This window comes from Papio anubis, chromosome 1, assembly GCF_008728515.1.
Source record: "Papio anubis isolate 15944 chromosome 1, Panubis1.0, whole genome shotgun sequence".
Lineage (NCBI taxonomy): Eukaryota > Metazoa > Chordata > Mammalia > Primates > Cercopithecidae > Papio > Papio anubis.
This window is the reverse complement of record NC_044976.1, coordinates 120,387,222-120,415,212: the sequence shown is the minus strand read 5'-3', so window position 1 is coordinate 120,415,212 and position 27,991 is coordinate 120,387,222. Positions and strand designations below refer to the sequence as shown.

Genomic DNA, 27,991 nt, shown 5'->3' with positions numbered 1-27,991 from the left:
CAAGTTATCAATTAGAATAGTGCAAAATTCTCAAGAGATTCTGAGTAAAGCAATTGGGATTAGTTGACAGGGCTTCTTAGGAAAGAATTATTAAACATGTTGGAATGAAAGCAGGGGCTCAGTTGGCAGAATGCGATGAAGGGATTGTCCACTAGGCAGAAACATAGCCTTCATAATAATCTTCATGGCTTCCTGCAGCATTTGCCCCTATTCCCTTTGGAGGAATCTATCTGCCTTTGGAGGTCCCAGCCAGCCAATGTCACCGCTCCCCTCTGGTGCTCGCATATGATCAGGCCCACTTTTCTGCACTCGTGTCCATGGAGCAGAAGGAGAATACCAAGGAACAAGGTGCTGAATGACATGTCTTTTGGTCTGCATTATTTTTACTTGAAAAACTTGAATGAGATCTAATGTAGGAGGAAAGAATTAAGTGACATGCAAGCCCAGACAGCACATGTTGATACTGTTTTATTAAGCTATAAGTTATGCCAGAGTTTTCAAATTAAAAAAAAAAAAAGTGGGGGTTTGGGAGTAAAGCAAGACCTATATTCCCACTTCTGGAGTAAAGGCTTATGATTAAGGTGGTAAGAGCTTCTAAATGATGCTTTTCTAATTTGTGTTAAATTATGACTGAATTATCTGAATATACATTAACTGGAAAGAACATCGTGAGAGTTAGTTAACTGACTGGTGGGGACTCAGGGAGATTTGTGGCCTAAAATATGTGCTGTGTGGTAGCGGGAAAACTAGCCAATTAGTTTTAATGCTGGGCTAATTCACATGTAAGAACTGAGAAGTGACTACAATTAAAGATCTTAGTATGATTTTAGTGAAGTAAGTCTGTGTTCAGTTGCCTTTCTCTCTCAAGGAAATTCCTTAATGATATGTTTCTTCCTCCCCAGCTGTGATCCCACTTACAGATTCAGAGTATAAGCTGCTGCCCTTGCACTTTGCTGTGGACCCTGGAAAAGGATGGGAGTGGGGCAAAGATGATAATGACAATGTCCGACTGGCCAGGTAAGCCAGGCCTAGTCTTTTCATCTACTTTGTAGCTGGGATTTCTTCCACATGCAGCATCCATCTCCCCGGGATTTTTCCTCAGCTCAGGCAAGACGGTCACAAGCTAAGGCGAGTTTTGTGAAGATGGGGAGGTAGAGGACAGGTTGGGCACCGGGACTCTTTCATGGTGTAGCTGCTTTTTCTCCCTCTGAAAGAGATGGGAATCCTAGCATCTCAACTTGTTCTTTTCTTACAATAGGAAAAGTGTTCATGTACTGATTCATTCCTAAAAGAGTAATCAGAAAATCAGGATAATAAGGCCGGGCGTGGTGGCTTATGCCTGTAATCCCAGCACTTTGGGAGGCCGAGGTGGGTGGATCACGAGGTCAGGAGTTCAAGACCAGCCTTGTCAATATGGTGAAACCTCGTTTCTACTAAAAATAAAAAAGTTAACTGGGTGTGGTAGCGTGCACCTGTAGTCCCGGCTACTTGGGAGGCTGAGGTAGCAGAATCACTTGAACTCGGGAGCTGGAGGTTGCAGTGAGCCGACATCGTGCCACTGCACTCCAACCTGGGTGACAGAGTGAGACTCTGTCTCAAAAAAAAGAAAGAAAGAAAGAAAGAAAATCAGGAGAATCAAATCACTTATCTTAGCCCAAGTGAGAGGAGTTTTAAAGAGTTGATCAAGGCTGGACGCGGTGGCTCATGCCTGTAATCCCAGCATGTTGGGAGGCTGAGGCGGGCGAATCACCTGAGGTCGGGAGTTTGAGACCAGCCTGGTCAACATGGAGAAACCTCGTCTCTACTAAAAATACAAAATTAGCGAGGCGTGGTGGCGCATGTCTATAATCCCAGCTACTCGGGAGGCTGACGCAGGAGAATCACTTGAACCCAGGAGGCAGAGGTTGCGGTGAGCTGAGATGGTGCCATTACACTCCAGTATGGGCAACAAGAGCGAAACTCCATCCAAAATAAATAAATAAATAAATAAGTGATCAAAATAGTTTGCTCTGAGTTTTTGCCCTTCTGGAATTTAAACTAATAGCAAGATAAATATGTTCCCTACCCTCTCAGCCCCCACTCTACCTCCCTATGGCTTGTTAAGCTTTCCTTCTGCCTCCTCCATCAACTTCCTGATGGAGAGTGTATGAATGCAAAAGCTCCTCCCTTAGTACTTACCCAGCACTTTCCTCTCTGGGCTCCTGCCACTGGGTCCCAGCTAAGAGAGTTTGATTTTAAAATCCAGAGTTTATGACTTTTTAAAAATAATCTCTCACCTAATTATCAAAAGCTCCTTCTAAATAATATTTACAACAACAACAATAATAATGGCTACTGTCTAGTATTTTCCATTTTCCAGACACTGTGCTGGGCTCCTTCCAAACACTATTTTAATCTTTACAACAACCCTGCAAGATAGATATTATCTATACCCATTCTTAGCTGCAACTGAGTTTCAGGGAGGTTGAAGTGACTTGCTTAAGGTCATAAAGCTTATTAATTAGTGGAGAAATAGTTCAAACCCAACCCTATTTGAGTCCTAAGCCATGTAGCCCTCTCCCACCCTTTCTCCCAACTATATCAAATTGCTTTGCTTTTGAAAGGTCACAGTGAATTTTTTTTTTCTCTTTTTCATAGTGTAATTCTGTCCCTAGAGGTCAAATTGCATCTGCTGCATAGCTACATGAATGTGAAGTGGATCCCACTGTCCTCTGATGCACAGGTGAAGACTTCTCCCATATCTACCCTGGTGTGTCTGCATTTCATTTTCAGTGACAGAACAAGGAGATCTGGGATGGTTTCCTTCTGAATCTATTCTGAGTGGTGGCTTACAATTCAAGGTTAGAAGTAACTAGAAGATGTCAAATAAGTTCCAAAGACACTTTTTCCTGTTTTTATTGTATTTTTTATTTATTTATATTTTTTGAGTTGGAGTCTTGCTCTGTCGCCCAGGCTGGAGTGCAATGGCACAATCTTGGCTCATTGCAACCTCCGCCTCCTGGGTTCAAGCGATTCTCCTGCCTCAGCCTCCTGAGTAGCTGGGATTACAGGCATGTGCCACCAAGTCCAGCTAATTTGTGTATTTTTAGTAGAGGGCAGGTTTCGCCATCTTGGCCAGGCTGGTCTTGAATGCCTGACCTCAGATGATCTGCCTGCCTTGGCCTCCCGCAGTGCTGGGATTACAGGCGTGAGCCACCGTGCCTGGCCTTTCCTGCGTTTTTTTTTTTTTTTTTTTTTTTTTTTTTAAGAGGAAGTCTTGCTCTGTCACCCAGGCTGAAGTGCAGTGGCACAATCTTGGCTCACAGCAACCTCCGCTTCGCGGGTTCAAGCGATTCTCCTGCCTCAGCCTCATGAGTAGCTGGGATTACAGATGTGTGCCACCACACCCAGCTGATATTTGTATTTTTAGTAGAGATGGGGTTTCACTATGTTGGCCAGGCTGGTCTTGAACTCCTGACCTCAGGTGATCCACCCACCTTGGCCTCCCAAAGTTCTGGGATTACAGGCATGAGCCACCGCACCCGGCCCTTTCCTGCTTTTTTAAAACCGTTAGTCTCCTGTTTTCCACATCTCCTCTCCAGCCAGGCTCTGTTGTCTGATACTGAAACATATATATATTTTTTGAGATGGAGTCTTGCTGTTGTCGCCCAGGCTGGAGTGCAGTGACACGATCTCGGCTCACTGCAACCTCCACCTCCTGGGTTCAAGCGATTCTCCTGCCTCAGCCTCCCGAGTAGCTGAGATTACAGGTGCCCGCCATCATGCCCGGCTAATTTTTGTATTTTTTTCTTTGAGATGAAGTTTCGCTCTTGTTGCCCAGGCTGGAGTACAGTGGTGTGATCTCAGCTCACTGCAACTTCCGCCTCCTGGGTTCAAGCGATTCTCCAGTGTCAGCCTCCTGAGTAGCTGGGATTACAGACATGCACCACCATGTCCGGCTAATTTTGTATTTTTAGTGGAGACAGGGTTTCTCCATGTTGGCCAGGCTGGTCTGGAACTCCCGACCTTAGGTGATCCGCCCACCTCGGCCTCCGAAAGTGCTGGGATTATAGGCATGAGTCACCACGCCTGGCTTAACATATTCTTTAAGAAAGGTTTTCAGGACTCTTTGTTGAACTTGAGATGATCATTATTTTGTCCTAAGTCTTCTGTAGATAGACCTCTGTTTTGGGCACTAGGAGACGGAGTAGCTTAAAGAGCTCATAATTCAGTGGGCTCTGAGTTAGAACAGGAGCACAGGAGTAAGGGCAAATTGATGAACCCCAATGTGGAATGTATAAAAGTTGAGGGGATACAAAGTGGCTAGACTTGGTTAGTTTTGATTAGTCAAGACTTTCTTGAGATTAGTTTTGAGCAGAATTTGGCACAGAGAAATTTATAATGAAGAACATTCTAGTGCCTGGGCCTCTCACCCAGAAGCCACATATCATATGGTTGCTCGTTGTTCTAAATGAACAGAAAGGCTTCATTCTACTATCTCCTTATTACAGAAGGGAGTCAGATTGCAGTGGGGGAGAAAGCTGACTGACTGGAACCCAGGAAGGACAGTGCCATCCTAGGTGACCCTTCCCTCATCATGACAGCAGCCCTTCTCTGGAGCAAGGCAGTCACTAGGAAGTCACACAAAGGACGGAGTTCATAGGTGTCCACCCTTCTTCTACCTGGCTAATCTCTATAGCCATGACTGCAGGGAGCTCCCTTAGCCAGATGGATGGGCTAGAGTCCCTGGGGGATTCCCCCATCCCGGGCTGCTGGGATAACTGTCAACAGTGTTCTTGTCTCTTCCAGGCTCCTCTGGCCCAGCCTGAGTCCCCCACTGCCTCAGCTGGAGATGAGCCCCGGTCCACTCCTGAGTCTGGAGACTCAGACAAGGAGTCAGTTGGCAGCAGTTCCACCAGCAACGAGGGCGGCCGGCGGAAGGAGAAGTCAAAGCGAGATCGGGAGAAGGAAAAGAAGAGAGCAGATTCTGTAGCTAACAAACTGGGCAGCTTTGGCAAAACCTTGGGCAGCAAGCTCAAGAAGAACATGGGGGGCCTGATGCACAGCAAGGGGTCGAAGCCTGGAGGGGTGGGGACAGGGTCGGGGGGAAGCAGCGGCACTGAGACACTGGAGAAGAAGAAGAAAAACGCACTGAAGAGCTGGAAGGGTGGCAAGGAGGAGGCAGCTGGGGATGGGCCTGTGTCTGAGAAGCCCCCAGCTGAGTCTATTGGTAACGGAGGGAGCAAGTATAGCCAGGAGGTGATGCAGAGCCTGAGCATTCTGAGGACTGCCATGCAAGGGGAGGGGAAGTTTATTTTTGTTGGAACCCTGAAGATGGGTCACCGTCACCAGTATCAGGAGGAGATGATCCAGCGCTACCTTTCTGATGCTGAGGAGAGATTCCTGGCAGAACAGAAGCAGAAGGAGGCAGAGAGGAAGATCATGAATGGAGGAATAGGGGGTGGCCCTCCTCCAGCCAAAAAGCCAGAGCCAGATGCTAGGGAAGAGCAGCCGACCGGTCCCCCAGCAGAGTCCAAGGCAATGGCATTTTCTACTGGCTACCCTGGGGGCTTTACTATCCCTCGGCCTTCTGGGGGTGGAGTCCACTGCCAGGAACCCCGGAGGCAATTGGCAGGAGGTCCATGTGTCGGGGGCCTACCACCATATGCCACCTTCCCCAGACAGTGCCCTCCTGGGCGACCCTACCCCCATCAGGACAGCATCCCTTCTCTGGAGCCAGGCAGCCACTCTAAGGATGGAGTTCACAGGGGTACATTGTTACCACCCCCCTACCGAGTGGCCAATTCCTATAGCAATGGCTACAGAGAGCCCCCTGAGCCAGATGGATGGGCTGGAGGTCTCCGGGGGCTTCCCCCAACCCAGACCAAATGCAAACAACCGAACTGCAGCTTCTATGGACACCCTGAGACAAACAACTTCTGTTCCTGTTGTTACAGGGAAGAACTGAGGAGGAGGGAGCGGGAACCGGATGGGGAGCTCCTGGTGCACAGGTTCTGAACGGGTGGAACATTGAAGGGCAAGGAGGCTAAACAAAGTTAAGCTCAACTAATTGGCTCATCAAGAACACAGTCCCCATGTTGATGGGGCAAATGCAGTAATGTTTGTGGGAGCCTGCCTGGAAACTTTTAAGTGTGTGCGCACAGGCGTGCTGCCAGGCTGGCAAGAGCAGGTCGGGGCTGGATGGCGCCCCAGGGGCTGTACTATTCCCCTGCAGAGCTTGACTTGATGAGACTGAGGTACAAGGGGGAAAGATGGCGATTCTGTCTTACAACCTCCTGGGTCCCATCCAAGGACCTAAGAGAAAGTAGCAGGGGAAGGTTTGGTGTGTGGGGGTGGGAGGTGGGCAGAAGTCTTGGGGAGGAATGGGCAAAGGAGGTTCTCAGTCAATAAAAGAAAACCAAAGTTCTTTAGGTTGGGAAAAAGCACATGGTGGTGGAGTGAGAGGTGTGGAGGGGAAGTGGGAAATTGGACATATTTGCTATTGATTTGAATTAAGATAGAAATTAAGGTTGGATAAATTCTTCTCCTTGAAGGATCTGGAAAGACAAGGCAGTAATGTGTCCTCATGGGTGCCTGTTAGGAGGTGGGGGTAGTTTAAATCCGTTTGTTTAGATGGGAAAGGGAGGAACTTAAAGGGAAATCGTTTTTCTCTTAAGCTTTATTTCCTTCCAAGCAGTCATCTGTCACCTGTTACAGTTTGAGAAGAGTTGAGAAGAGATTGCTGATTACCCCCTATCTTTTCCTCATCTAAGTCTTTAATTGTATTTGTTTAAGTTCCCAGTGGGAAAGGGAAGAGCGTGGTGAGAATAGCAGTCGTGCGTGTTGCATTTTCTCCAGGTGAATTGGGACAGAACTGATCTATTTTTTAACCACGGCAATAACTATACATTGGGGTTTGAGCGCACCTTGGGAGGGGTGGGAGGACAGACATTTTAGCCAGACTATTTCAAACAAAACCAAAAACCTAAGTAGAGCACTACAATCCTTTATGGCTGCTGCGTTTCTGTAGAAAGCAACTTATTTTATTGACTTTTTTTTAAGGAAAAGACCCCAGCAAGCAAAAACATTTAAGAAATGATTTTTTTTCTCCTACTTAAGTGGTTCTTTCTCCCTTTGCTCTACTTTTGGAGAATGAACTTAACATCCCGGCTTCTTTTGTTAAGCCATAGCTGACCTTAATCTGTGGTTAGTTTATTAAAATAATTAAAAATACTTTATAAGAAGAGATATTTTTGATATTAGGACTGATGTTGAAATATATAGGGGCAATTTATAAAAAGGTAGTTAGAGAAATATATTTTAGTGAACTATAACCACAGAGCACAGATGACTCCCAATGAGCTGATCTGTCTTTAGATTTCTCCCTTTCCCTGACCCATCCCTGTTCTCTAGGGGCTGGGAGTGGGGATGTGGACACAGGAGGGGGAGCTCCTTCACATTTTGCACAAAGCACAAGTCTAAACAGCCTATGCTCTGGCCAGAGCCATTTCTAAGAGCTTTAAACCAGAAGACCTATCCTGGGCCAATTTTCCTTTTTCTTTATATTATTTTCCGGGAAAAAAAAGTCAACTATGCAATTGTATACACTCCCGGGTGGATGTGAAGAAGGAGAATAAGTGTACTTATGTGTCCAGAGTATTAACTGGGGCTGTTTTTCTGTGTTTGGATTTCTCTTTTGAGGTATGTACTCATAACCTATCCCGTGGGACGTAATCCCCACATTTGATCTAAAGCAGTTGTGCATACATGCATGCGCATGTGTGCGTACATATATGTGTGTGTGTTTTCCTCCTCGGTAGCCAGTCAAGATTGTCCTCATTGGAAATGCTCACGGTTTAGAAAGGTTATTTTCTCCTCAACAAACTCAGAAATCACCTATTTTCCAAATCTGATTTAATAATTTCCTATGGCTATTAATTCTTAGGGTTTTTTCTTTGAAAATAGATTTGTTTTAAGGAAGCAGTGAGATTCCAAAGGAAGGGATGTGTATATGTCTAAGCAGGTCTGGAACCTGGTATGAGATGAGCATTCCCCTAAGGTGCAAAATTTAAGGGTTACTATAAAACTAATTAATCAAGATACTTTTAAAAATGCAGTATTTAAAAAATTAGTGCAAAAAATTTATGTTGAGTAAAATAGTGAAATCTTACAGGATCTGACAGGACTGAGATTAGGAGGAGGGAAGTGGGACTGAATTGAGTAAGTATAGGGATGAATCATTTTAATTTAAATTTGAATACATTGTCCATCATAGATTTTTTTACATTAATTGTGATTTTTAAAAAATGCTGCATTAAAATAGTATTTATCTTGGTTACTGGGTTTTTGGGCACTTGTTAAATTTTGTGTCCAAGGTGAGTGCTTTACTCACCTCACCCTAGCTATGTCCCTGTTTCTGTGATTTGAACAACACTAGTGAGAACACCACTGTGTGCGCCTCCACCCCCATCACACACCAAACAACAACAGGTGGCTCAGACACCCTGAATTTGCACAGCTCACCTAGCTTTCCTAATTTAGGCCTTCATATCATAGGATGCTGGCCTGGACCAATAGGAATGAAAACAGACCAGGGGTTTTCCCAGAGAATAAAGCCGGAAAAGTTTGATTCTCCACTGGACTGCTGTGTTTGGATTTGATCTGTTGTTAGATTCTAGTTAATACTTTTGTTTTTAACAACTGAGGACAAATGAACAAAAAACCTTGTATCATGTTTGTTTTTATTTATAAGTTAGCCAATCCTAATTCCTTTTGCCTTATTTTCAAATAAAAAAAGATGGAAATTTTGAGGGGTGGTGTGGGGTGAATATGGTAAAATGGGGCTTTAGGCCTTATAGCTTTTTATTAAGAAATAAATTATTTTTTTTATTTGGGAAGATAACTATTTATTGAGGCATTGAAAAACCTCTCCATTCTAAGGATGAGAGACCCTGAGACAATGGATATTTTTTATAGGAGATAGTGAAGTTTGTTTTGCTTCATTCTTTTGGAGAGGGACTTGGTGGGATGGGGGGAGGTGAAGGAATAATGCCTGGGAAATTAATATAGATTCAGCTTGGTTTGTGGTATTTTGGGAGGATGAGGGAATAGAAGAGGCAAGCCCATGTCGTTACTGGGTTAGAGAGAAGGAAAGAAGGGACATATGGCCTGCACTGGAAATGGGCAGAAAAATTGCTTAGTTAAGGAGGGGTGTGTGAGTGAAGGGGGAAGGTAGACCCTTTAACCCCAAGTGAGGGATGATATATCTCTCAGGCTTACATTTAAGTGCACTTAGTTCCTTTAATCCAGGGCAACTGGGGTACCTACTGAAGTTTTTAATGGAGAGGGGAGATTTTCAGGGTTCTTGTTTTTCCCTTTTTGATGTTAGACAGTGCTACTCCCTCCCTGCTATGCTCTCTGCCCCATCTCCAGTGGAGTAAGTATTACTGTAGGTTAGGCCTCTGCATCTTCCTTAACCTATGCTGCATTTATTGAAAGTTACAAGATTTAACCAGAAGTCTTTCCTCCATACTGGTTTTTATCAACAAAATAAAAAGATTATATCCAAAGATTTTTTTAAAGATTCAGTCTTTTTAAGGAGTGGGGATGGTGTTAAACTCAGTGCTGTAGAGGGCCATGGAAGGGAAGTACCTTGCATCTATTAGCTCAGCTTTGTTTTTTGTTTTTTTCTATCAAGCAAAACTGAGGCCCACAGACAAACAAGAATTAGCAGTGACTTCATGTTGTATATCTGCAGGGGGATACTGAGCCCAAAAGAAGGAGGCTGGTTTTGAATGTGTTCTGAGAACCTAGCTTTTGCCATTCTTACTCCTTTTAGCCACGTGTCCAAGGTTCCAGTCACTTTTTTTTTTTTTCCCCCTCAGTAAAGAGTATTTCAGAGATGATTGTCTCTGAATTACTCAGACACCTCTGGACTCTGAGTCTTCTTTCTTTTTTCTTTTCTTTTCTTTTTCTTTTTTTTTTTTTTTGAGACAGAGTCTCCCTCAGCCGCCTAGGCTGGAGTGCAGTGGTGCGATCTCGGCTCACTCCAACCACCGTCTCCTGGGTTCAAGCGATTCTCCCATCTCAGCCTCCCAAGTAGCTGGGATTACAGGCACCCGCAATCATGCACAGCTAATTTTTGTATTTTAGTAGAGACGGGGTTTCACCATATTGACTAGGCTGGTCTTGAACTCCTGACTTCAGGTGATCCGCCAGCCTTGGCCTCCCAAAGTGCTGGGATTACAGGCATGAGCCACCGTGCCCGGCCTCTGTGTCTTCCTTCTCCAATGAGTCAGTGCCCCAGACATACAGCCACAGGTGAGAAGACAGAATTAGAAGCCCCTTCCCGGCCTGGAATCACCTGCACTCCAGATTTTTCTAATTTCCTTCTTTCCCTCCAGGCCTTTCAACTATAGATTTGGATGAGTCATGCAGGCATTCTGTCTTTTTTACTTTGCAGACACCCCGTCTGCAAATCACAGGGTATTTTGCCCCCATATGTTGGTTGGGTAACAAAATATTACGATGTCCCCATGTAGACTTTCTCCGTGCCACCTCCTGCATTGGCCAAGTGGGTAAGGGGCAGTAGAAAAGAGCAACGGAAGCTGGCTGGTAGCAGTTAAGAGGAATGGGGGTGGGAAGGACCTTGGCCTCTTTCTGTGCTTATAACTGGATCTGTGACTCATCTTGTGAGTCACTCAGCTCCACCTCCCTCCTCCGGCTGCCCCTCCCAGCAGCCTTTACTCCTGGCACAAACCTGCAGCCAGAACAGGATTCTGAAAATGGAAAAATCTGACATAGCCCCTTGCCTCTCCACCCTGGTCTTCATCTAGTACTTCTGCTGGGGGTGTGTGGGATGGGGAGAGGCAGCCTTAACCCTCAGCTCCTGCCCACTCCATTCCTGGTTAAGTATTGATCCAAATCTCCCAATTTTTTTCTCCTAATTTCTCCCGACCCCCCACTTTTTTTTTTTTTTTTTGAGACGGAGTTTCGATCTTGTCGCCCAGGATGGAGTGCAATGGCGCGATCCCGGCTCACTGCAACCTTTGTCTCCTGGGTTCAAGCGATTCTCCTGCCTCCTCAGCCTCCCAAGTAGCTGGGATTACAGGCACCCACCACCACGACTGGCTAATGTTTTTTTTCTTTTTCTTTTTTCTTTTTTTTTGAGACGGAGTCTCACTCTGTCGCCCAGGCTGGAGTGCAGTGGCAAGATCTCAGCTCACTGCAAGCTCCGCCTCCCGGGTTCACGTCATTCTCCTGCCTCAGCCTCCCGAGTAGCTGGGACTACAGGCGCCCACCACCTCGCCTGGCTAGTTTTTTGTATTTTTTTAGTAGAGACGGGGTTTAGCCAGGATGGTCTCTATCTCCTGACCTCGTGATCCACCCGTCTTGGCCTCCCAAAGTGCTGGGATTACAGGCATGAGCCACCGCGCCCGGCCTTTTTTTTTCTCTCTTTTTTTTTTTTTTTTTTTTTTTTTTTAGTAGAGTCGGAATTCACCATGTTGGCCAGGCTGGTCTCGGATTCCTGACCTCAGGTGATCCACCCACCTCAGCCTTCCAAAGTGCTAGGATTACAGGCATGAGCCACAGCCCCCACACTCCCTTGCCCGATATTTTTTCCTCCGTGTTCCTCCACTGTCTCCACACCACAAAGTGCTAAATAATAGAATGAGGCTGTTGAATAAAGGATGGTGGTGAGAAGGAAAGTGGATAATGGGATTTAAAAGTTAGGTACACACCTCTTCCTATGCTTTTTTTTTTTTGAGATGGAGTATTGCTCTGTTGCCCAGGCTGGAGTGTAGTCATGAGATCTTGGCTCATTGCAACCTCTGCTTCCTGGGTTCAAGCGATTCTCCTGCCTCAGCCTCCCAAGTAGCTGGGATTATAGGTGTGAGCCACCACACCTGGCTAATTTTTGTGTTTTCAGTAGAGATGGGGTTTCACCATGTTGGCCAGGTGGTCCTGAACTCCTGACCTCAAGTGATCCGCCTGCCTTGGCTTTCTAAAGTGCTTGGGATAACAGGTGTGAGTCACTGCGCCCAGCCCCTGTTTTCTTTTTACAACAGACTTTGGGAAGTATTTTCTTCCCCCAAGAGGTTGAGGCCCATGGAATGCATTAGGGGGAGGTGGGGTGGTGATGTTCTGTAGCCTTTAGGACTTCTAGAATCAGGCTTCTGGGCCACCTTCCTAGCAGGTGTATACCTCTTTGTTGCAGACTGACTTCCTGTCTCACAATATCTTCACTATTTCCACAGTTGCAGCCAAGACAGGAAACTGAAAGCTGAGGCCAGAAGGGTGGTGTACTGGGGGGAGGGAAAAATTGAATGTCACTTTGGAAAACTGGTGCCCCCACCTAAGGATTGCTGCCTCTGTAGATTCAAAAGCAATAAAACAGCAGCTCATTAACTCTTATTTTGTATTTTATTTTCTGTCTTTTTCATGTCTAAATAAAGATTTTTGCTTTGCTGTCCCCAAGTCCCCCTCCTTTAAAGGAGCTGCAGCTCCTTGACTTCTCTCCTTGTTCCCAGCTTTTCTTACCCATCTTTGCTTCTTGGGTTGCAGATGGGAGGGACGGGGGATGGACTGTTGAGCTGAAGAGAGGTTTCCAGCCCTCACCTGTGAAAGCCCTGAACATGAATCATTCATTTGGAGATCTGGTGTCTGGGTTGGAGGGGTGGAGTCACATACGGGAATGGGCACCAATTGGTTGTATATCTACGTGATGGGCAAGATTAACTGGTAAGATCTTTTTGTCCCACCCGCATCCACAAGACTTGCACACAAGCATACTTGTACTTGTGCCTGCATCTTGGACACATTTCCATCTCTTTTTATACTTCTCCACTGCACTCTTCACATGATGTCTGTGTCATGCCCTCTAGAGAAAGACATGCAAAACCACTTTAACCAGTTTCCCTGCTTCCCCACCTAATTCCCCCCAGGTCTAATTTTCATTTTCTTCTGGAAGAGGGGACAAGGAGGCTTGAACCACTTTCACATTCCTACCCCTCTCCCTGCCCCAAACCCCTCTGAGAAGACAAAAGAACTGAGCTGAGCTTCCAAGGGAAGTCATCACTGAGACACTCCAGAGAGGTAGCCCAAATGATTCCAGCTTCATAATCAATAGAGCTGCTCCCCTCAAACAGTCCCCAGTACTCATGAACAGGAAGAGAACAGGGCCTGGGATTGGGGTAAAGAAGAGAGTCGATATTTTTCTCTCAGTCCCCATTTCTCCCCAACCCGTCCGTCTCAGATTCCACCGTTTCCTCTCCACTTTTCCAGAATTGTGTGTATTCTCCTTTAAGGGGCTGGGCATCTCTCCCGCCCTCTCCAGAGTCGACTGAAGTTTCCGAGGAGACTTCTCAGGCTGGGCTGGACACACCTTTCCAAGGACCCCCACACTCTGCTCTGTGCACCTCAAATGCTCCTTTCCCTTGTGTCCAACCCCCTACCCCTCTCCCTAACTGCCCTCTTCTCAACAAGACTCAGCCTCTCCCTGAGGTGGGTGAGCATCCTTGAGGTTTCCCACCCTTAACTGCTCCGTCCCCGGATGGAGCCAGAGAAATGTGGTGGGGGGGCCGGGGCCAGAGTTTCAACATTGCCCCCCAGAAGGAGGAGCCAGAGATGGGGGTAAGGAGAAGGAATTTGGGGGGGGGGTGTCGGCAAGAGGGTGAGAATGGGGATGAGGTGGAGATTAAAGGGGGAAGCAAAGGTTCTAGAGGAGGAGGAGGGTGTGTCTGTCCTATCAGCTTCTGCTGATGGAGCCTGGTCTGTCTTTTTCATAGTCTCAATTTCGTTGTCTCATTATCCATTAACCAGCCCCTCCCTTTACTGTCTGCCAGCCCTGGTAGGTCTGGAGCTCCCCACAGACACTGATCTCAGTTTCCCCCGAGAGTGTGAGTGTAGGCCTCTAAAGGCAGCTACCTTTGGGGAGTTGGGGAGCCTAGGGGTTAACTCTAGACCCCCCTCAACTCTCTGGACCAAAGTCTGTCCAGGAAAGCAGGATGCCGGAGCCCAGGAGTCGTCAGCCTAGCAGTTGCCTGGCCTCCAGATGCCTCCCAGGTAATAATGCCCTAGCACTCTCCAAAGACTCTTCCAAATTTCATCCTATACCAATCTCGTTTCATGCCCTCACCAAAGATACCCCTGTGTTCCTCTCCTGGCTCAAAGTACTTCTGCCTGAGGCTCACTGTCCTCCCCAACGGCCTCTAGAGCTGGCTGAGAGCTGGACCTTGACATTCCTTCTGTTTCCTTGATCCTGTTACCCCTTTTCAAATTTACTTATTCAATACATAGTTAGTGCCTGCTATGTGCCAGGCCCTGTTCTAGGCTCTGTTCTAGTTATAGAAATTTAAATACACACACACACACACACACACACACACACACACACACATATCTTTCCTCCTCATAAGCTTACATTGTAGTGGGCTTTGGGGAGGATTTTAATCTTCCCTATTTAGATCTCCCTTTCTCAGAGGGGTGGGTGTATCCAAGTGTGGGCAACACTGGGAATAGTCATAACGGGGCTTCCCTTCTTCCCCTTTAGGGGAGCAGATCCTAGCATGGGCCCCAGGGGTGAGGAAGGGGCTGGAACCCGAATTGTCTGGAACCCTGATCTGTACCAACTTTAGGGTCACCTTCCAGCCCTGTGGATGGCAGCAGAATGAGGTGAGATGGTTGGGGCAACAAAAATGACAGCTAGTGGGAAATGGGTAGGGGAGTCTAGCAGGATTTAGACAAACATTATGGGTTAAGGGCTGTCTTTTGAATGTGTCATTGATAATCAGTGGGAACTCTCTCTGGGGTAGTTGCACCCTAGGGGTTGGGGCTGCCAGAGTAGGAAAATGAGGGCCATTTCAGATGTCTACCCAGTCACATGCTTCCTCTAGGACACTCCCTTAAGCAGTGAATATGATTTTGCCCTGGTCAACATTGGGCGATTAGAGGCTGGTAAGTTGGGGGGGTTTGATGAAGGGGTTCACTGGGGGTGTTGGAACTCCCTCCTCCTCATCCTTCCTATATTCTCAGAAAACAGCAGGGATGGAGTGGGATGGGCTGGAAGAGTCCCTTCTGGAGGGACCCTGATCCATGGTTACACTGCTCTGTACCTCTTCACTTCAGTGAGCGGCTTGTCCCGAGTCCAGCTCCTCCGTCCAGGGTCCCTGCTTAAATTTATCCCTGAGGAGATTATGATTCATGGCCGAGACTTCCGGCTACTCAGAGTTGGTTTTGAGGCTGGAGGCCTAGAGCCTCAGGCTTTTCAGGTAAGAGGCCCCTAACCGGAGGCTTCCTCCTCATCTCAGAACCTTGGGATCCTCTCACTGACAATTTCCGAGATTCCTCCAGTCCCTGGGATCCTCTCATCATTCCCCCTGCTTCTCTCAAGGAAAGGCTAAAAGGCTGGAATAAATGATTGTGTGATGAGAGTAAAGAGCCTGCGCTCTAGCCTTACTCTATTAATTACCAGCAGTGTGACTCTGGGCGAGTTTCCTCCTCTGAAAAACCAGGATTCCTCCCAGAATCATCATTCTAGGATTCTGTGGTTCCAGACTTGTTCTCCCGACCCCAGTCCCCATGACCTGAGGAAGCCCCCTTCTCTAGGGACTTTCTTCTCTGTTCTTTATTATTGGCAAAGAGAGTGGAGTGGAGCAACACATGTGCTCCATTTCCTTCTTTTCACTTACTCAGCCTAAGCCAAAGGATGGAATGTCCTCTCCTCCACAGGTGACCATGGCCATTGTCCAAGCCAGAGCTCAGAGCAATCCAGCCCAACAGTATTCGGGGATAACCCTGAGCAAGGCTGGTGAGTGAGAGTACTTTAGGGTAAGGAAGAATCTGAAAAAGCAGAGGATGGCTGACGACAAAGAGCCGAGAAGCTGTCTCCGATTTTCTCCTTCCTCCTCTATGTCTCACTCCTGTTCTAGGCCAGGCTTCTGGCTCCAGAAAACCACCAGTTCCTCTCATGGAGACAGCGGAAGACTGGGAGACTGAGCGGAAGAAGCAGGCAGCCAGAGGCTGGAGAGTCAGCACGGTCAACGAGAGGTTCGATGTAGCCACCAGGTGATGCCCCAGTGCACCCCAACCCTGCTGCTCTCTCAATCTTCCCTTAGTTCCTTGATCCTCTAAAACTAGGACTTCCCACAAACTCCAGCCTCCTAGACACCCACAAAGCTATTTCTCTTACCTCCTAGATCCCTAAACCTGAAATCCCTTGGAATGGTCCCTCCGAAGCAGCTTCCTTATAATAACAGCTTTACGTTGTAATGAAGTCACTGAGTCAAACTGTAATACCACTCTCATTTCACAGCCTCCCCCGTTACTTCTGGGTCCCTAACCGAATTCTGGACAGTGAGGTCAGGAGAGCATTTGGCCACTTTCATCAGGGCCGTGGACCGGTCAGTGTGAGGGTTACGGTAATGGCTGTGGATTAGAGGGTCATGGGAGGCCAGGGACAATGTGGAGGGAGGAACCTCTGTGAGGTCTGTGTGGGGGCAAGGGTAGCGTGGAGCTAGGTGTTTCTCCCACAATGACCCTCTTCTGTCCCATGTGAAGCGCTTGTCCTGGCATCACCCTGGGGGCAGTGATCTTCTCCGCTGTGGAGGCTTCTATACAGCCAGCGACCCTAACAAGGAGGATATCAGGTGAGGGAGGCTTGATGAGAAGAATCAAGGGTTAGGTGCTCAGGGCAGACTCCTTCTCTTATTTCCTGACTCCCTCCCCTCCAGAGCAGTGGAGTCGATGCTCCAGGCTGGGCATTCAGATGTTGTCCTGGTAGACACTATGGATGAGCTGCCCAGCCTTGCAGATGTCCAACTTGCCCACCTGAGGCTGAGGGCCCTCTGCCTGCCTGGTGAGAATAACCTTTGACCCCTCACCCTCACCCCTAGGTCTGCTGAGCCTAACCTGGTTTACCCTTTGCTTGCTGTAGATGAATAGCTCTTTAGTCCAATAAACCTGTTTTCTTTTCTTTTCTTTTCTTTTCTTTTCTTTTTTTTCTTGAGACGGAGTCTCGGCTGGGCATGGTGGCTCACGCCTGTAATCTCAGCACTATGGGAGGCCGAGGCAGGTGGATCACCTGAGGTCAGGAGTTTGAGACCAACCTGGCCAACGTGGTGAAACCCTGTTTCTACTAAAAATAAAAAAAAAATAAAAAAAATAAAAATTGGCTGGGTGCGGTGGCAGACGCCTGTAATCCTGGCTACTTGGGAGGCTGAGGCACAGAGAATCGCTTGAACCCAGGAGGTGGGTGAACTGAGAATGTGCCATTGCATTCCAGCCTAGGTGACAAGAGTGAAACTTGTTTAAAAAAAAAAAAAAAGGCCAGGTGCGGTGGCTCACGCCTGTAATCCCAGAACTTTGGGAGGCCGAGGTGGGCGGATCACAAGGTCAGGAGATCAAGACCACCCTGGCGAACACGGTGAAGCCCCGTCTCTACTAAAAATACAAAAAAATTAGCCAGGCGTGGTGGCGGGCGCTTGTAGTCCCAGCTTCTAGGGAGGCTGAGGCAGGAGAATGGTGTGAACCTGGGAGGCAGCGGAGCTTGCAGTGAGCAGAGATCGCGCCACTGCACTCCAGCCTGGGCGACAGAGCGAGACTCCGTCTCAAAAAAAAAAAAACAAGGCAGATGAGACGGAGTCTCCCTCTGTCTCCCAGGCTGGAGTGCAGTGGCACGATCTTGGCTCATGGCAACCTCCAACTCCCACGTTCAAGCGGTTCTCCTGCCTCAGCCTCTCTAGTAATTGGGATTATAGGCGCCTGCCACCATGCCCGGCAATTTTTGTATTTTTAGTAGAGACGAGGTTTCACCATGTTCCCTGTGTTAGACTAGGCTGGTCTCGAACTCCTCAGGTGATCCACCCACCTCGTCCTCCTAAAGTGCTGGGATTATAGGCATGAGTCACTGTGCCTGGCCAGTGAGACTGTTTTCTACTCACCTCCCATCTCTCCCACCTCTCCCACAGACTCACTGATTTCCTGTCTTCTTGACCCCAATTTATTCTTTTTTAAACAGCTTTATTGAGACATAATGTACATACCATAAAATTTACCCTTCACTGAAGTATACAATTCAGTGAGTTTTATTGTATTTACAATGTTGTACAACCATCACCACAGTTTAATTTTAGAAAACCATCCTGGCCATTTACAATTACTTTTCATTCCTATTCTTAACCCAGCAGGCTATCAACCTGAATCCTGAATCCTGAGTTCTAATCTCTTTGCCCTTCTGATCTTTCTACCCTCTATCAGATTCATCTGTGGCTGAGGATAAATGGCTTTCAGCCCTGGAAGGAACACGATGGCTGGACTATATCAGGTACTCCTTCGCTTCTTCTAGCCATCATTTATAATTCAACCTTCTTCAACCTTCTGTTAACTTGGGCTCCTAAATGGCCTTTCTTTAGTTCTTCTCCTCAGCTTCCCAAGAAGACTGCCATTTTCTGCTTTTTAGAAGAAAGAGGGGTAGGATTTGGAGTCGGCCTTATTCCATCCCATGACCCATCACTCCATTCCCCTAGGCTTATCATTTTTCCTCCCTCTTCCTCATCTGCTCCTCCAGGGCTTGTCTTCGAAAGGCCAGTGACATTTCAGTATTAGTGACATCCAGGGTTCGTTCTGTAATACTTCAAGGTGAGTTCCTTGGGTAAGCCCATTCCATTCTTTGCCTCTTTTCTTTACCCACCTGACCAGATTGCATTCAGGGAGGGAGACCCATAAGGCTTCTTCCTCTCCTGTTCCTGGGAACTACCTGCGAGCTCTACTCTCATCCTTCAGTGCTATCTCTGCCTCCCCATCACACCTTGTGGTGCTATCTCTGCCTCCCCATCACACCTTGTGGTCCCTGACACTAGGATGGTCTTAGCCCCTTTGTTCCTTTCCTTCCATCAGTGGATGGGGACTGGGGTTGGGGTGGGAAGGGCAGTGTGGAAGCTGGTTTGAGAATTATGATTCTGCCCCTTACATGTGAAACTGGGGATTTCTATCCGGGTGGAGTCTAGGACGTGAATCATTCAAGGTCTTTGTTTTTTCTTCACTTCTATGTGCTCTCTCAATCCTTCCTACCCCAAACCTTTCCCCTCTGTGCCTCTCACTTCTCATTGCCGTACTTCTCTTCTCATTCTCTTCTGCCCTAGTTTCTTGGACCCCTCTTCTTTGTCCCTTCTTCCTCTTTATCACCCAGAGCGCGGTGATCGTGATCTCAATGGCCTCCTCTCTTCACTCGTCCAGCTGCTTTCAGCCCCCGAAGCCCGAACACTGTTTGGCTTCCAATCCCTAGTGCAGCGAGAGTGGGTGGCAGCTGGACATCCCTTCCTGACTCGGCTTGGGGGAACTGGGGCCAGTGAAGAGGTGAGAACAATTTGGGATGGCATCGGGGGGATATTACTAAAGAAGTAAGAGAATGAGAAAATTATTTTGTATAATTCACTGGAGGTGAATCCAGTCAGAAGGGCCCCGAGGTTAGGCTGAGATGAAGATCCTGATGAGTGAGGCCTCATAAGCCCCTGCTACCCTCAATTCAGATTTTCATTCCCCGACCTCCATAGTGCCCCCTATTCCTTTATCATCTCATCATCCCCCCTCTTCGGGTCCCAATAATCCCTTCCAACCTCTTAATTTCTCTCTTTTCAGGCTCCGGTGTTTCTCCTCTTCCTTGATTGTGTCTGGCAGCTCCTCCAGCAGTTTCCAGCTGATTTTGAATTCTCTGAGTTTTTCCTTCTTGCTCTTCATGACAGCGTCAGGGTTCCTGACACCCTTACCTTCCTGAGAAATACCCCCTGGGAGCGCGGAAAGCAGAGCGGACAGGTCAGTGACTTCTATTTTTGACTCGTGTTTTTTTTCCATTGAGATGTACTCTCTGAAGTTTGGTCTTGATTTGTTTTATGAGAAGTGAGGTCTGTGGGTGGGGAGGGAGAGATTTAGTCTCATTTTCAGGACAGGACTTTTGCCCTATATCTTTCCTAGAATAAGAGGTGAGAATCTCATGATTTGTCTCTAGATGTGGGAGGATTGTGTGTAACCACCCTTTTTCTTGCTTCCTCTGTCCAGTTAAACTCCTATACACAAGTCTACACCCCAGGATACTCCCAGCCCCCAGCTGGGAACTCTTTTAACCTGCAGCTGTCTGTCTGGGACTGGGATTTACGCTATAGCAATGCACAGATTCTACAATTCCAGAATCCTGGCTATGACCCAGAACACTGTCCAGATTCCTGGCTCCCTAGACCGCAGGTGAAGTGTCTAAACTTCCTAAATTCCCTTGACGTTCCCACAGGCTCATGCTACTAGACAGTGAGAAGTGAAAGACACAATGTCTTGAGTTCCTTAGGGAAAGCTACTCCACTACTCTTCTGCAGCTGTCACTTATAGTCCCTGGGTGTCCCTAGGAAGACAGAAGTCCTAGAATAGCACAGAGGGCACCCTTTTTGTCCTTCCTCAAGTCTGTTTACTCATCTTCCTGTCTCATGCACACATAAGTTGCCCTAAAATCAACCTTAATCAGTCCTGAGGCTTAGTTGAAGCCTAATGAGGAGGGTAGAAGAATTCTCATGGGGAGGCTTGTAGTTCTAGTCACCAGTACAGTGAGTGGATGGCGGCAGGACACCCTATCCCGATCCAGATTGGGGAAACTAGGGTTATCTGGTCTCTCTGTTGCCAGCTGATTTCCTTTTCCCTTTAGCCAAGCTTCATGATTCCTGGACCCCCCAGTTCTGTGTGGCTCTTCTCTAGAGGGGCATTGACCCCCTTAAATCAGCTCTGTCCTTGGCGGGACAGTCCCTCCCTGCTGGCAGTCTCTTCTCGTTGGCTCCCTCGACCTGCTATCTCCTCTGAAAGCCTGGCTGACCAGGAATGGGGTCTCCCCTCACATTGGGGAGCTTGCCCTTTACCTCCAGGGCTGCTGCTGCCTGGATATCTGGGACCCCAGATCAGGTTCTGGAGACGCTGCTACCTGAGGGGAAGGCCTGAGGTCCAGGTAAGAAGAGAAAATAAGACTGGGAGTGGGAGAAGGGACTTGACTCTGCTGAACCAGATGAACGGGAGCTGGAAAGGCAAGGAGCTGAAGGCTGGGGGGACTGGGAAGTGAAGTTCTACTCCTCTTGGTATCAAACAGGGTTTGGGAGTGTAGGAGGTGCGGGAAAGTGCTTGTGGCTTAGATTAAGTGGAATTTAGGGCACAGCTGGAAAGGGAAACAGAATTAAAGACACCAGAAGTAGCAGAGAAGCAGGGGGCCAGAGCTACAACAGTATTCCTCTCTGTTCCTCTTTGCCTCCTCCCCAGACGGGCCTCTCAGCTCCTACAATCTCTGGCCTCCAGGATGAGCTATCCCATCTTCAGGAGCTATTACGGAAATGGACACCAAGAATATCTCCTGAAGTTCACTCCAAGAAAAGAGATCCACATACCATTCTCAATCCCACTGAAATTGTGGGCATTCTCAAAGGCAGGGCAGAGGGGGATCTGGGGTAGAGGAGGGTTCTGTCTAATCCTTTTTTTGTGTGTGTGTGTGTGTGTGTATCTGGACTTGCAGCCTCAGCTTTCACACTCCAGCCCTTAAGTTCACTAAGAAGGTCTGAGTTTCTGCTGCAGATGGTGGTGTTAACTGCTCCAACTCTTGTCCTGTCTTGCTTAGTTCCTACGGATATTTTTTTTTCTTGTCATTTGAAGGATTAAGAAACAAAAACAATCCAGAAATCGATCGGTTTTTTTAGACCAATTCCATCCCTCTGGATAACCAGATGTTAAATCGTGAGATCAGAGATGCTGTTCATCAGTCCCAACAAGATGGCCTAGAGATCGCATTCTCACCTCGCCTTGCTGCTGCTTTAATTCCAACTTCTATTTCTTCCCTTATAGTTTTCTATGGGAATGAGGCGGATACAGGAAACACCCTGTCTCCTCTGTATTTTTGTAGCGGAATTTTCTATTTAAGGGGCTCATTAAAGCATAGTATTTATACACATTACTGGCATTGTTTCTTGTATTTGAATAAAGGATTCTCCTAGGTAGGAAAGTGGTGGGTAAAAGGTGGGTATGATCCAAGAGAGGAAGGCATCTACCGTATAATTGCTAAGGAAATAGGGGAACTGGATTTGGTGAGACTCGGCAGAATTCAAGTGCAGTTTGGGGAAAGGATTCTCGTGTGTGTCTCCCATTTAGAGGCAGATGGGGCCAGATTGTTCTAGAGATCCAGACTGAAGTCTCTGAGCTCCGATCCCATCCACCCCTCACCTGTGGTCACACACCACCTTGGAGCAGCCCTCACCCTCCCCATGCAATTACGACGAGATGAGCGCAGACGTCACTCCAGCTCAGACATTTCGCAGTCTCCTCCCCTGAGGGAAAACCAAATACCTCCAGCCCAAATCAGGGCTGTTGAGGCCAAATCTGCAAGAAGGTTGCAGGCGAGATGGAAGGTTCCCTCTGCGCCTGAAAGCAGCCAAGTCCTCGGGTTGGGGGGACTCTTCAGCACATCCTTCTCTGGACAACAAAACATCATCACTGGCCACAAAATACATGAAAACTGAAGTTTTTGTTCTTTTAGCTTTCGAATTTACATTTTTGGGAGCAGTGTGATTCTTTCAAGTCTAGCAGTGCATTAAGACGGTCTGAGCGTTTCCGTTCCGCCCTCCTCGCTAAGACCACTAGCAGCGGCACCTCAGCGCGGGTGCGCAGGACTCCACCGCCCAACCCGAGTTAAGTCTTGGAGGCTCCTAAGATGGCTGCAGCCGCTTCCAGGCCCCTCCTCTTCCGCGGCTCCGCCCACCGCTACGTCCTCCTTCGCCCCGGAAGTGGAAGTCGTGCTGAGGTCAGAAGGCGGAACCGCTGCTGGGAGACGGCGGGAGCTCTTTCGCCATGGCTGCCGGGCCGATCTCCGAGCGGAACCAGGGTAACGGGAGGGGGAAAGTCTGGAATGGGCTCAGCGTGGCTAGGAGGCCCCTACTACAGCCAGAAGTGCCTCTGCAGGGGTGGGAGACTGGACTCATCCATTCCCCAGAGGGCGCGAGACCGGCCCCGTGCCTCCTGGGGGCGGGATGGCCAGGTGCTGGCTGAGGCCTGTGGGTGTGATACTTACGTCCAATCCCCTGCTGAGTTCTCACTCAAAAAAACAAAAAAATCCACTCAGAATACTAAACTAGACTTCAGAGGATTCCCGAAGTCCTGGAGAGAGAAGTTTAAGGGTTTAACTTGTTTTTTTGCTCCTGTCCCCTACCCGCGTCCCCAGTTCCCCCGGTTGGGTTCCATCTTCATGTTTCCATCACCTCCTTCTTTCATGTTGTACTCTCACCCTTGCTCTAACTTTCTGCTCCCTCCCTTCAGATGCCACTGTGTACGTGGGGGGCCTGGATGAGAAGGTTAGTGAACCACTGCTGTGGGAACTGTTTCTCCAGGCTGGACCAGTAGTCAACACCCACATGCCAAAGGATAGAGTCACTGGCCAGCACCAAGGTGAGTACATGACAAGGGGCAATTTGCTTCCGGAGGGTCCCGGCAGTATTCACAACTGTTTTGGAATAACATGAGCAACCTAAAGTATTTCTTTCTTTTAAGCCTCTGTTCAGTTTATTTCTGGAACCATTCTTAAGTGAGGTTGTTTCTTTCTTGTTTTTTGTGATTAGAGGGTAGATAAGTTTTACCCCATTTTCAATCTCTTATGTTGTTAACTTCCTCTTCTCCACTTCTCCAGGCTATGGCTTTGTGGAATTCTTGAGTGAGGAAGATGCTGACTATGCCATTAAGATCATGAACATGATCAAACTCTATGGGAAGCCAATACGGGTGAACAAGGCATCAGCCCACAACAAAAACCTGGATGTAGGGGCCAACATTTTCATTGGGAACCTGGACCCTGAGATTGATGAGAAGTTGCTTTATGATACTTTCAGCGCTTTTGGGGTCATCTTACAAACCCCCAAGATTATGCGGGACCCTGACACAGGCAACTCCAAAGGTTATGCCTTTATTAATTTTGCTTCATTTGATGCTTCGGATGCAGCAATTGAAGCCATGAATGGGCAGTACCTCTGTAACCGCCCTATCACCGTATCTTATGCCTTCAAGAAGGACTCCAAGGGTGAGCGCCATGGCTCAGCAGCCGAACGACTTCTGGCAGCTCAGAACCCGCTCTCCCAGGCTGACCGCCCTCATCAGCTGTTTGCAGATGCACCTCCTCCACCCTCTGCCCCCAATCCTGTGGTATCATCACTGGGGTCTGGGCTTCCTCCACCAGGTAAAGCTTTTGGTTAAAATTTGTTTGTCTTAAGGTTGGGGGAGAGAGTCAGGAGGAAGAAAAAAAGAGCCTGAAAGGGGGATGGGACATGGAGTCAGTGAGTGATGGGAAGAGGACTGAGGGGTGATGGTAGTGGTGGAGAAGAAAGTTGTTGGGTTTCTTTAGGAGGGTGAAGTTGGTTGACTTTTCTAACATTGCTTTTGATTTTAGAGCACTGGAAGGAGGGGGAAAGAGCTCACCCTGCCCGGAGAGGCCAGATCAGGACAGGCTCTTTAAAGACATTTTCTCCTCACTACCATTAACTTTTCCTTTTTCCATTTCCTCTATAGGCATGCCTCCTCCTGGCTCCTTCCCACCCCCAGTGCCACCTCCTGGAGCCCTCCCACCTGGGATACCCCCAGCCATGCCCCCACCACCTATGCCTCCTGGAGCTGCAGGACATGGCCCCCCATCGGCAGGAACCCCAGGGGCAGGACATCCTGGTCATGGACACTCACATCCTCACCCATTCCCACCAGGTGGGATGCCCCATCCAGGTAGGTGTGCTTTGTTGGGAGGGAAGAGCTTGGTAGAGCATCTCTGTTACCTCTCACCCTGCTGCCCTTTGTTCCTCAACAGTAACAGTTTCAGAGTTTCCTTTCCTTCAGACATTCTTTTTTTTTTTTTTTTTTTGAGACGGAGTCTTGCTCTGTCACCCAGGCTGGAGTGCAGTGGCCAGATCTCAGCTCACTGCAAGCTCCGCCTCCTGGGTTCACGCCATTCTCCTGCCTCAGCCTCCGGAGTAGCTGGGACTACAGGCGCCCACCACCTCGCCCGGCTAGTTTTTTGTATTTTTTAGTAGAGACGGGGTTTCACCGTGTTAGCCAGGATGGTCTCGATCTCCTGACCTCGTGATCCACCTGTCTCGGCCTCCCAAAGTGCTAGGATTACAGGCTTGAGCCACTGCGCCCGGCCCAGACATTCTATTATAAAAACATACAAAATACTCTCTAACATCCACCTCCCTGTATCCATTTCTTAAGTTTTTCTGACAAGAAGACTATACTTGCTGGTTTTTATTTCTTTAACCTTTAGTTCCATTCTCTTCTCTGACTCCAGCTCAAAGTGGTGACCTAATTGCCAAATCTCGGGGACACTTCTGCTCCTTATCTAGTTTGACCTCTGATGTACTTGAAACTAGTCGTGTCCTCCTGTTTGAAATTCTCGTCTCTTTTTGCTTTTGCTTTTCTAGATCCTCCACCCCTCTGACTCCTTAATCTCAGCTACCATGATAGACTCTTGTCTACTTGTGCCTAGATTTTTGTGCTTGTTTCTCTTTTCTGCATATATCTATAGTTTTAATTGGGTATATACTGATGCCTCCTAGATCTGTATCTCTAGTCCATAGCTGTTGACATTCCGGATCCTTAATGCTTTAATGCTGCTGCTTAATAGATAGCGTCATTTTTCTGTCCCTCTCCTTCAAACCCATTCTTTCTCTAGCAGTCTTTTTTTTCAGGTGCTTAATTCATGAATCTGAGAGCGATGTTTGACTGCTCCCTATCACCCCACTCTTAATACCAAGTCTTATTTAATATCAGTGGCATCTCTCCCCATGGCCAGTGCCCTAGTTCAGTCTCTCATTCCCTCATTATTTAACACTTAATTTATTGCAGTAATCTCCTTCCACTTGGACTCCAGTTTTCCCTAACTTCGATCTACTTTCACAGAGTAGGTTTTTTAAAACACAGATGTGCACACACTTGCTCAAAATGACTCTGTTGCTCCCTTTTACCTACAGAGTAAAACTCAAACTCATTACCATAGCATTCACAGCTCTTTATGAGCTGGCCCCTGCCCCTCATTTCTGTAACTGCATTTTGCTCCTGATTACTGAGTTAACTGGCATTTCCTGGAATATATTGTGCTGTTTGACACACCTGTAATCTTTCTGCTTGGGATGCTTTCTTCCCATGATCTTACCCTCCTGAAGCATTCATCCTTTAGAATTAGATCTTGGCTTAGTATGTTCTCTGCTACTTTCTCAAATCCTATCAACAGAGTCATTACTCCACTTGTTATATATTTCAGCATTACTATTACAGTACCTAAATCATGGGAGAAGCGAGCGTAAGGAGTTGATTGAGTAATTGGTTGGTTTGTGCTGTTGAAATAGGGTCAAGGATAGGGAGCACTTTTTACCACCCTTCTTTTTTTGTTTGTTTGTTTGTTTGTTTGGTGATGGGGTCTCACTCTTTCACTCAGGCTGGAGTGCAGTAGTGTAGTTTTGGCTTATTGTAGCCTTGATCCTCCCATCTCAGCCTCCTGAGTACCTGGGACTACAGGCACATACCACCATGCCTGGCTAATTAAAAGTATTTTTTGATAGAGATGGGTTCTCACTATGTTGCCCAGGCTGGTCTTGAACTCCTGGGCTCAAGTGATCCACCTAGGCCTCCCGAAGTGCTGGGATTATTGGCATGAGCCACTGTGCCCAGCCAGCCTTATTTTCTGTACCCTTTTTTCTGTATAGTTCTCTTTCTGATGTCACTTTCTTTCTAATTTTGTTCTCTTCTTTTCTCTATTTTCTTTGCCTTCTCTTTGTCTCTTTTCTTCTTGTGTCTGTTTTATTTTCATAGGGATGTCTCAGATGCAGCTGGCACACCATGGCCCTCATGGCTTAGGACATCCCCACGCTGGACCCCCAGGCTCTGGGGGGCAGCCACCACCCCGACCACCACCTGGAATGCCTCATCCTGGACCTCCTCCAATGGGGATGCCCCCCCGAGGGCCTCCATTCGGATCTCCGATGGGTAAGTCGTCTCTAGCCACCTCCCTCATCTGCACCTATCATGTTCTTACAGCTTCCTGTAGGCACATCCCTTGTCCCGTGCCCTTACTAACTTTTCTTTTACTCCTTGCAGGTCACCCAGGTCCTATGCCTCCGCATGGTATGCGTGGACCTCCTCCACTGATGCCCCCGCATGGATACACTGGCCCTCCACGACCCCCACCCTATGGCTACCAGCGGGGGCCTCTCCCTCCACCCAGACCCACTCCCCGGCCACCAGTTCCCCCTCGAGGCCCGCTTCGAGGCCCTCTCCCTCAGTAAATTCACATTTTTCCTTCCTCCTGTTACATCTTCCCAATATCTTTTCTATTCCTTGGACCAATCAGAGATGCTGTAGCTCCTTGGGGCTAAGGTACTAATCCCTTTCAGCACCCCCACCCCATTCCCCTTTTTAATAATGTAACTTTTTCCACAGGAGGTATTTCTTTTTTATGTTGGTCCTGAGTATTTTGCAAATGCACAGAGAAAATAAAACTAAACTGCTTGTTTATTTGTGGTGTTTTCCTTGACAACAGTAACTTTTTTTCTTTAAGAAGAGATGTCAGAGTATCATGAAAAGAATGGTAAGGTAGGAGTAGGAGCAAGGGTGCTCACTCCACATTTTAAAGGCTTGTTCTGTAATGTGCTGTTGCAGTTGCTGAGCTCTGCTGTGCACTAGAGTAATTGTTTCCTTACATAGAGCTTATCTTCTAGTTTGGAAGATAGGGGGACCCAATATCTATAGCGTAGGATCATCGTGTTTTTTTCTTTTTTTTTTTTTTTTTTTTGGAGACATGGTCTTGCTCTGTTGCCTAGGCTGGAGTGCGGTGGCATGATCACAGCTCACTGCACCCCCAACCTCCCAGGCTCAGGTGATTCTCCCACCAAAGCCTCCCAAGTAGCTGGGATCACAGGTGTATGCCATCACACCCAGCTAATTTTTGTATTTTTTGTAGAGGTGAGGTTTTGCC

At 47.7% G+C, this 27,991-nt stretch overlaps 3 protein-coding genes across 9 annotated transcripts in view; all 3 read left to right on the top strand.

Annotated features, from left to right (window-relative positions):
• Positions 1-9,550, top strand: part of OTUD7B (OTU deubiquitinase 7B) — a 72,908-nt gene extending 63,358 nt beyond the window's left edge. For all 4 annotated transcript variants that reach the window (XM_003892559.4, XM_009180251.3, XM_017946730.3 and 1 more), the window contains exons 9-12: positions 199-348; positions 903-1,017; positions 2,638-2,722; positions 4,789-9,550. In XM_003892559.4, the coding sequence (XP_003892608.2) occupies positions 199-348; positions 903-1,017; positions 2,638-2,722; positions 4,789-5,997 (1,559 nt within the window). In that variant the 3' untranslated portion in view covers positions 5,998-9,550. The remainder of the gene's footprint in view (positions 1-198; positions 349-902; positions 1,018-2,637; positions 2,723-4,788) is intronic.
• Positions 9,551-11,473: 1,923 nt separating this feature from the next.
• On the top strand, positions 11,474-21,946 carry MTMR11 (myotubularin related protein 11). Of its 4 annotated transcripts, none has more exons than XM_031657660.1 (17): positions 11,474-13,611; positions 13,968-14,043; positions 14,531-14,652; positions 14,874-14,934; positions 15,106-15,248; positions 15,709-15,787; positions 15,909-16,044; positions 16,292-16,379; positions 16,537-16,625; positions 16,710-16,834; positions 18,235-18,301; positions 18,545-18,615; positions 19,262-19,332; positions 19,615-19,788; positions 20,032-20,214; positions 20,663-20,956; positions 21,262-21,946. In XM_031657660.1, the coding sequence occupies exons 1-17, from the start codon at positions 13,546-13,548 to the stop codon at positions 21,448-21,450; spliced, it is 2,034 nt and encodes a 677-aa protein (XP_031513520.1). In that variant the 5' UTR covers positions 11,474-13,545; the 3' UTR covers positions 21,451-21,946. The 4 variants fall into 4 exon arrangements, with proteins under 4 accessions (XP_031513520.1, XP_021778925.1, XP_021778923.1 ...); XM_021923233.1 differs by having other exon boundaries at positions 19,166-19,332; positions 20,161-20,214; XM_021923231.1 differs by having other exon boundaries at positions 19,166-19,332.
• A 183-nt stretch (positions 21,947-22,129) lies between these two features.
• SF3B4 (splicing factor 3b subunit 4) lies at positions 22,130-27,531 on the top strand. The gene is made up of 6 exons (XM_003892563.4): positions 22,130-22,870; positions 23,302-23,430; positions 23,669-24,211; positions 24,541-24,747; positions 26,830-27,003; positions 27,115-27,531. The coding sequence occupies exons 1-6, from the start codon at positions 22,837-22,839 to the stop codon at positions 27,300-27,302; spliced, it is 1,275 nt and encodes a 424-aa protein (XP_003892612.1). The 5' UTR covers positions 22,130-22,836; the 3' UTR covers positions 27,303-27,531.
• The last annotated feature ends 460 nt before the right edge of the window (positions 27,532-27,991 follow it).

Coding starts and splice junctions, on each gene's coding strand:
- MTMR11 (XM_021923231.1), top strand. CDS start 13,546: ATGTGGTGGGGGGGCCGGGGCCAGAGTTTCAACATTGCCCCCCAGAAG. Junction 16,626..16,709: donor CCTAACAAGGAGGATATCAG/GTGAGGGAGGCT, acceptor CCTCCCCTCCAG/AGCAGTGGAGTCGATGCTCC. Junction 19,333..19,614: donor GAACTGGGGCCAGTGAAGAG/GTGAGAACAATT, acceptor CTCTCTTTTCAG/GCTCCGGTGTTTCTCCTCTT.
- SF3B4 (XM_003892563.4), top strand. CDS start 22,837: ATGGCTGCCGGGCCGATCTCCGAGCGGAACCAGG. Junction 22,871..23,301: donor GATCTCCGAGCGGAACCAGG/GTAACGGGAGGG, acceptor CCCTCCCTTCAG/ATGCCACTGTGTACGTGGGG. Junction 24,212..24,540: donor GTCTGGGCTTCCTCCACCAG/GTAAAGCTTTTG, acceptor TTTCCTCTATAG/GCATGCCTCCTCCTGGCTCC.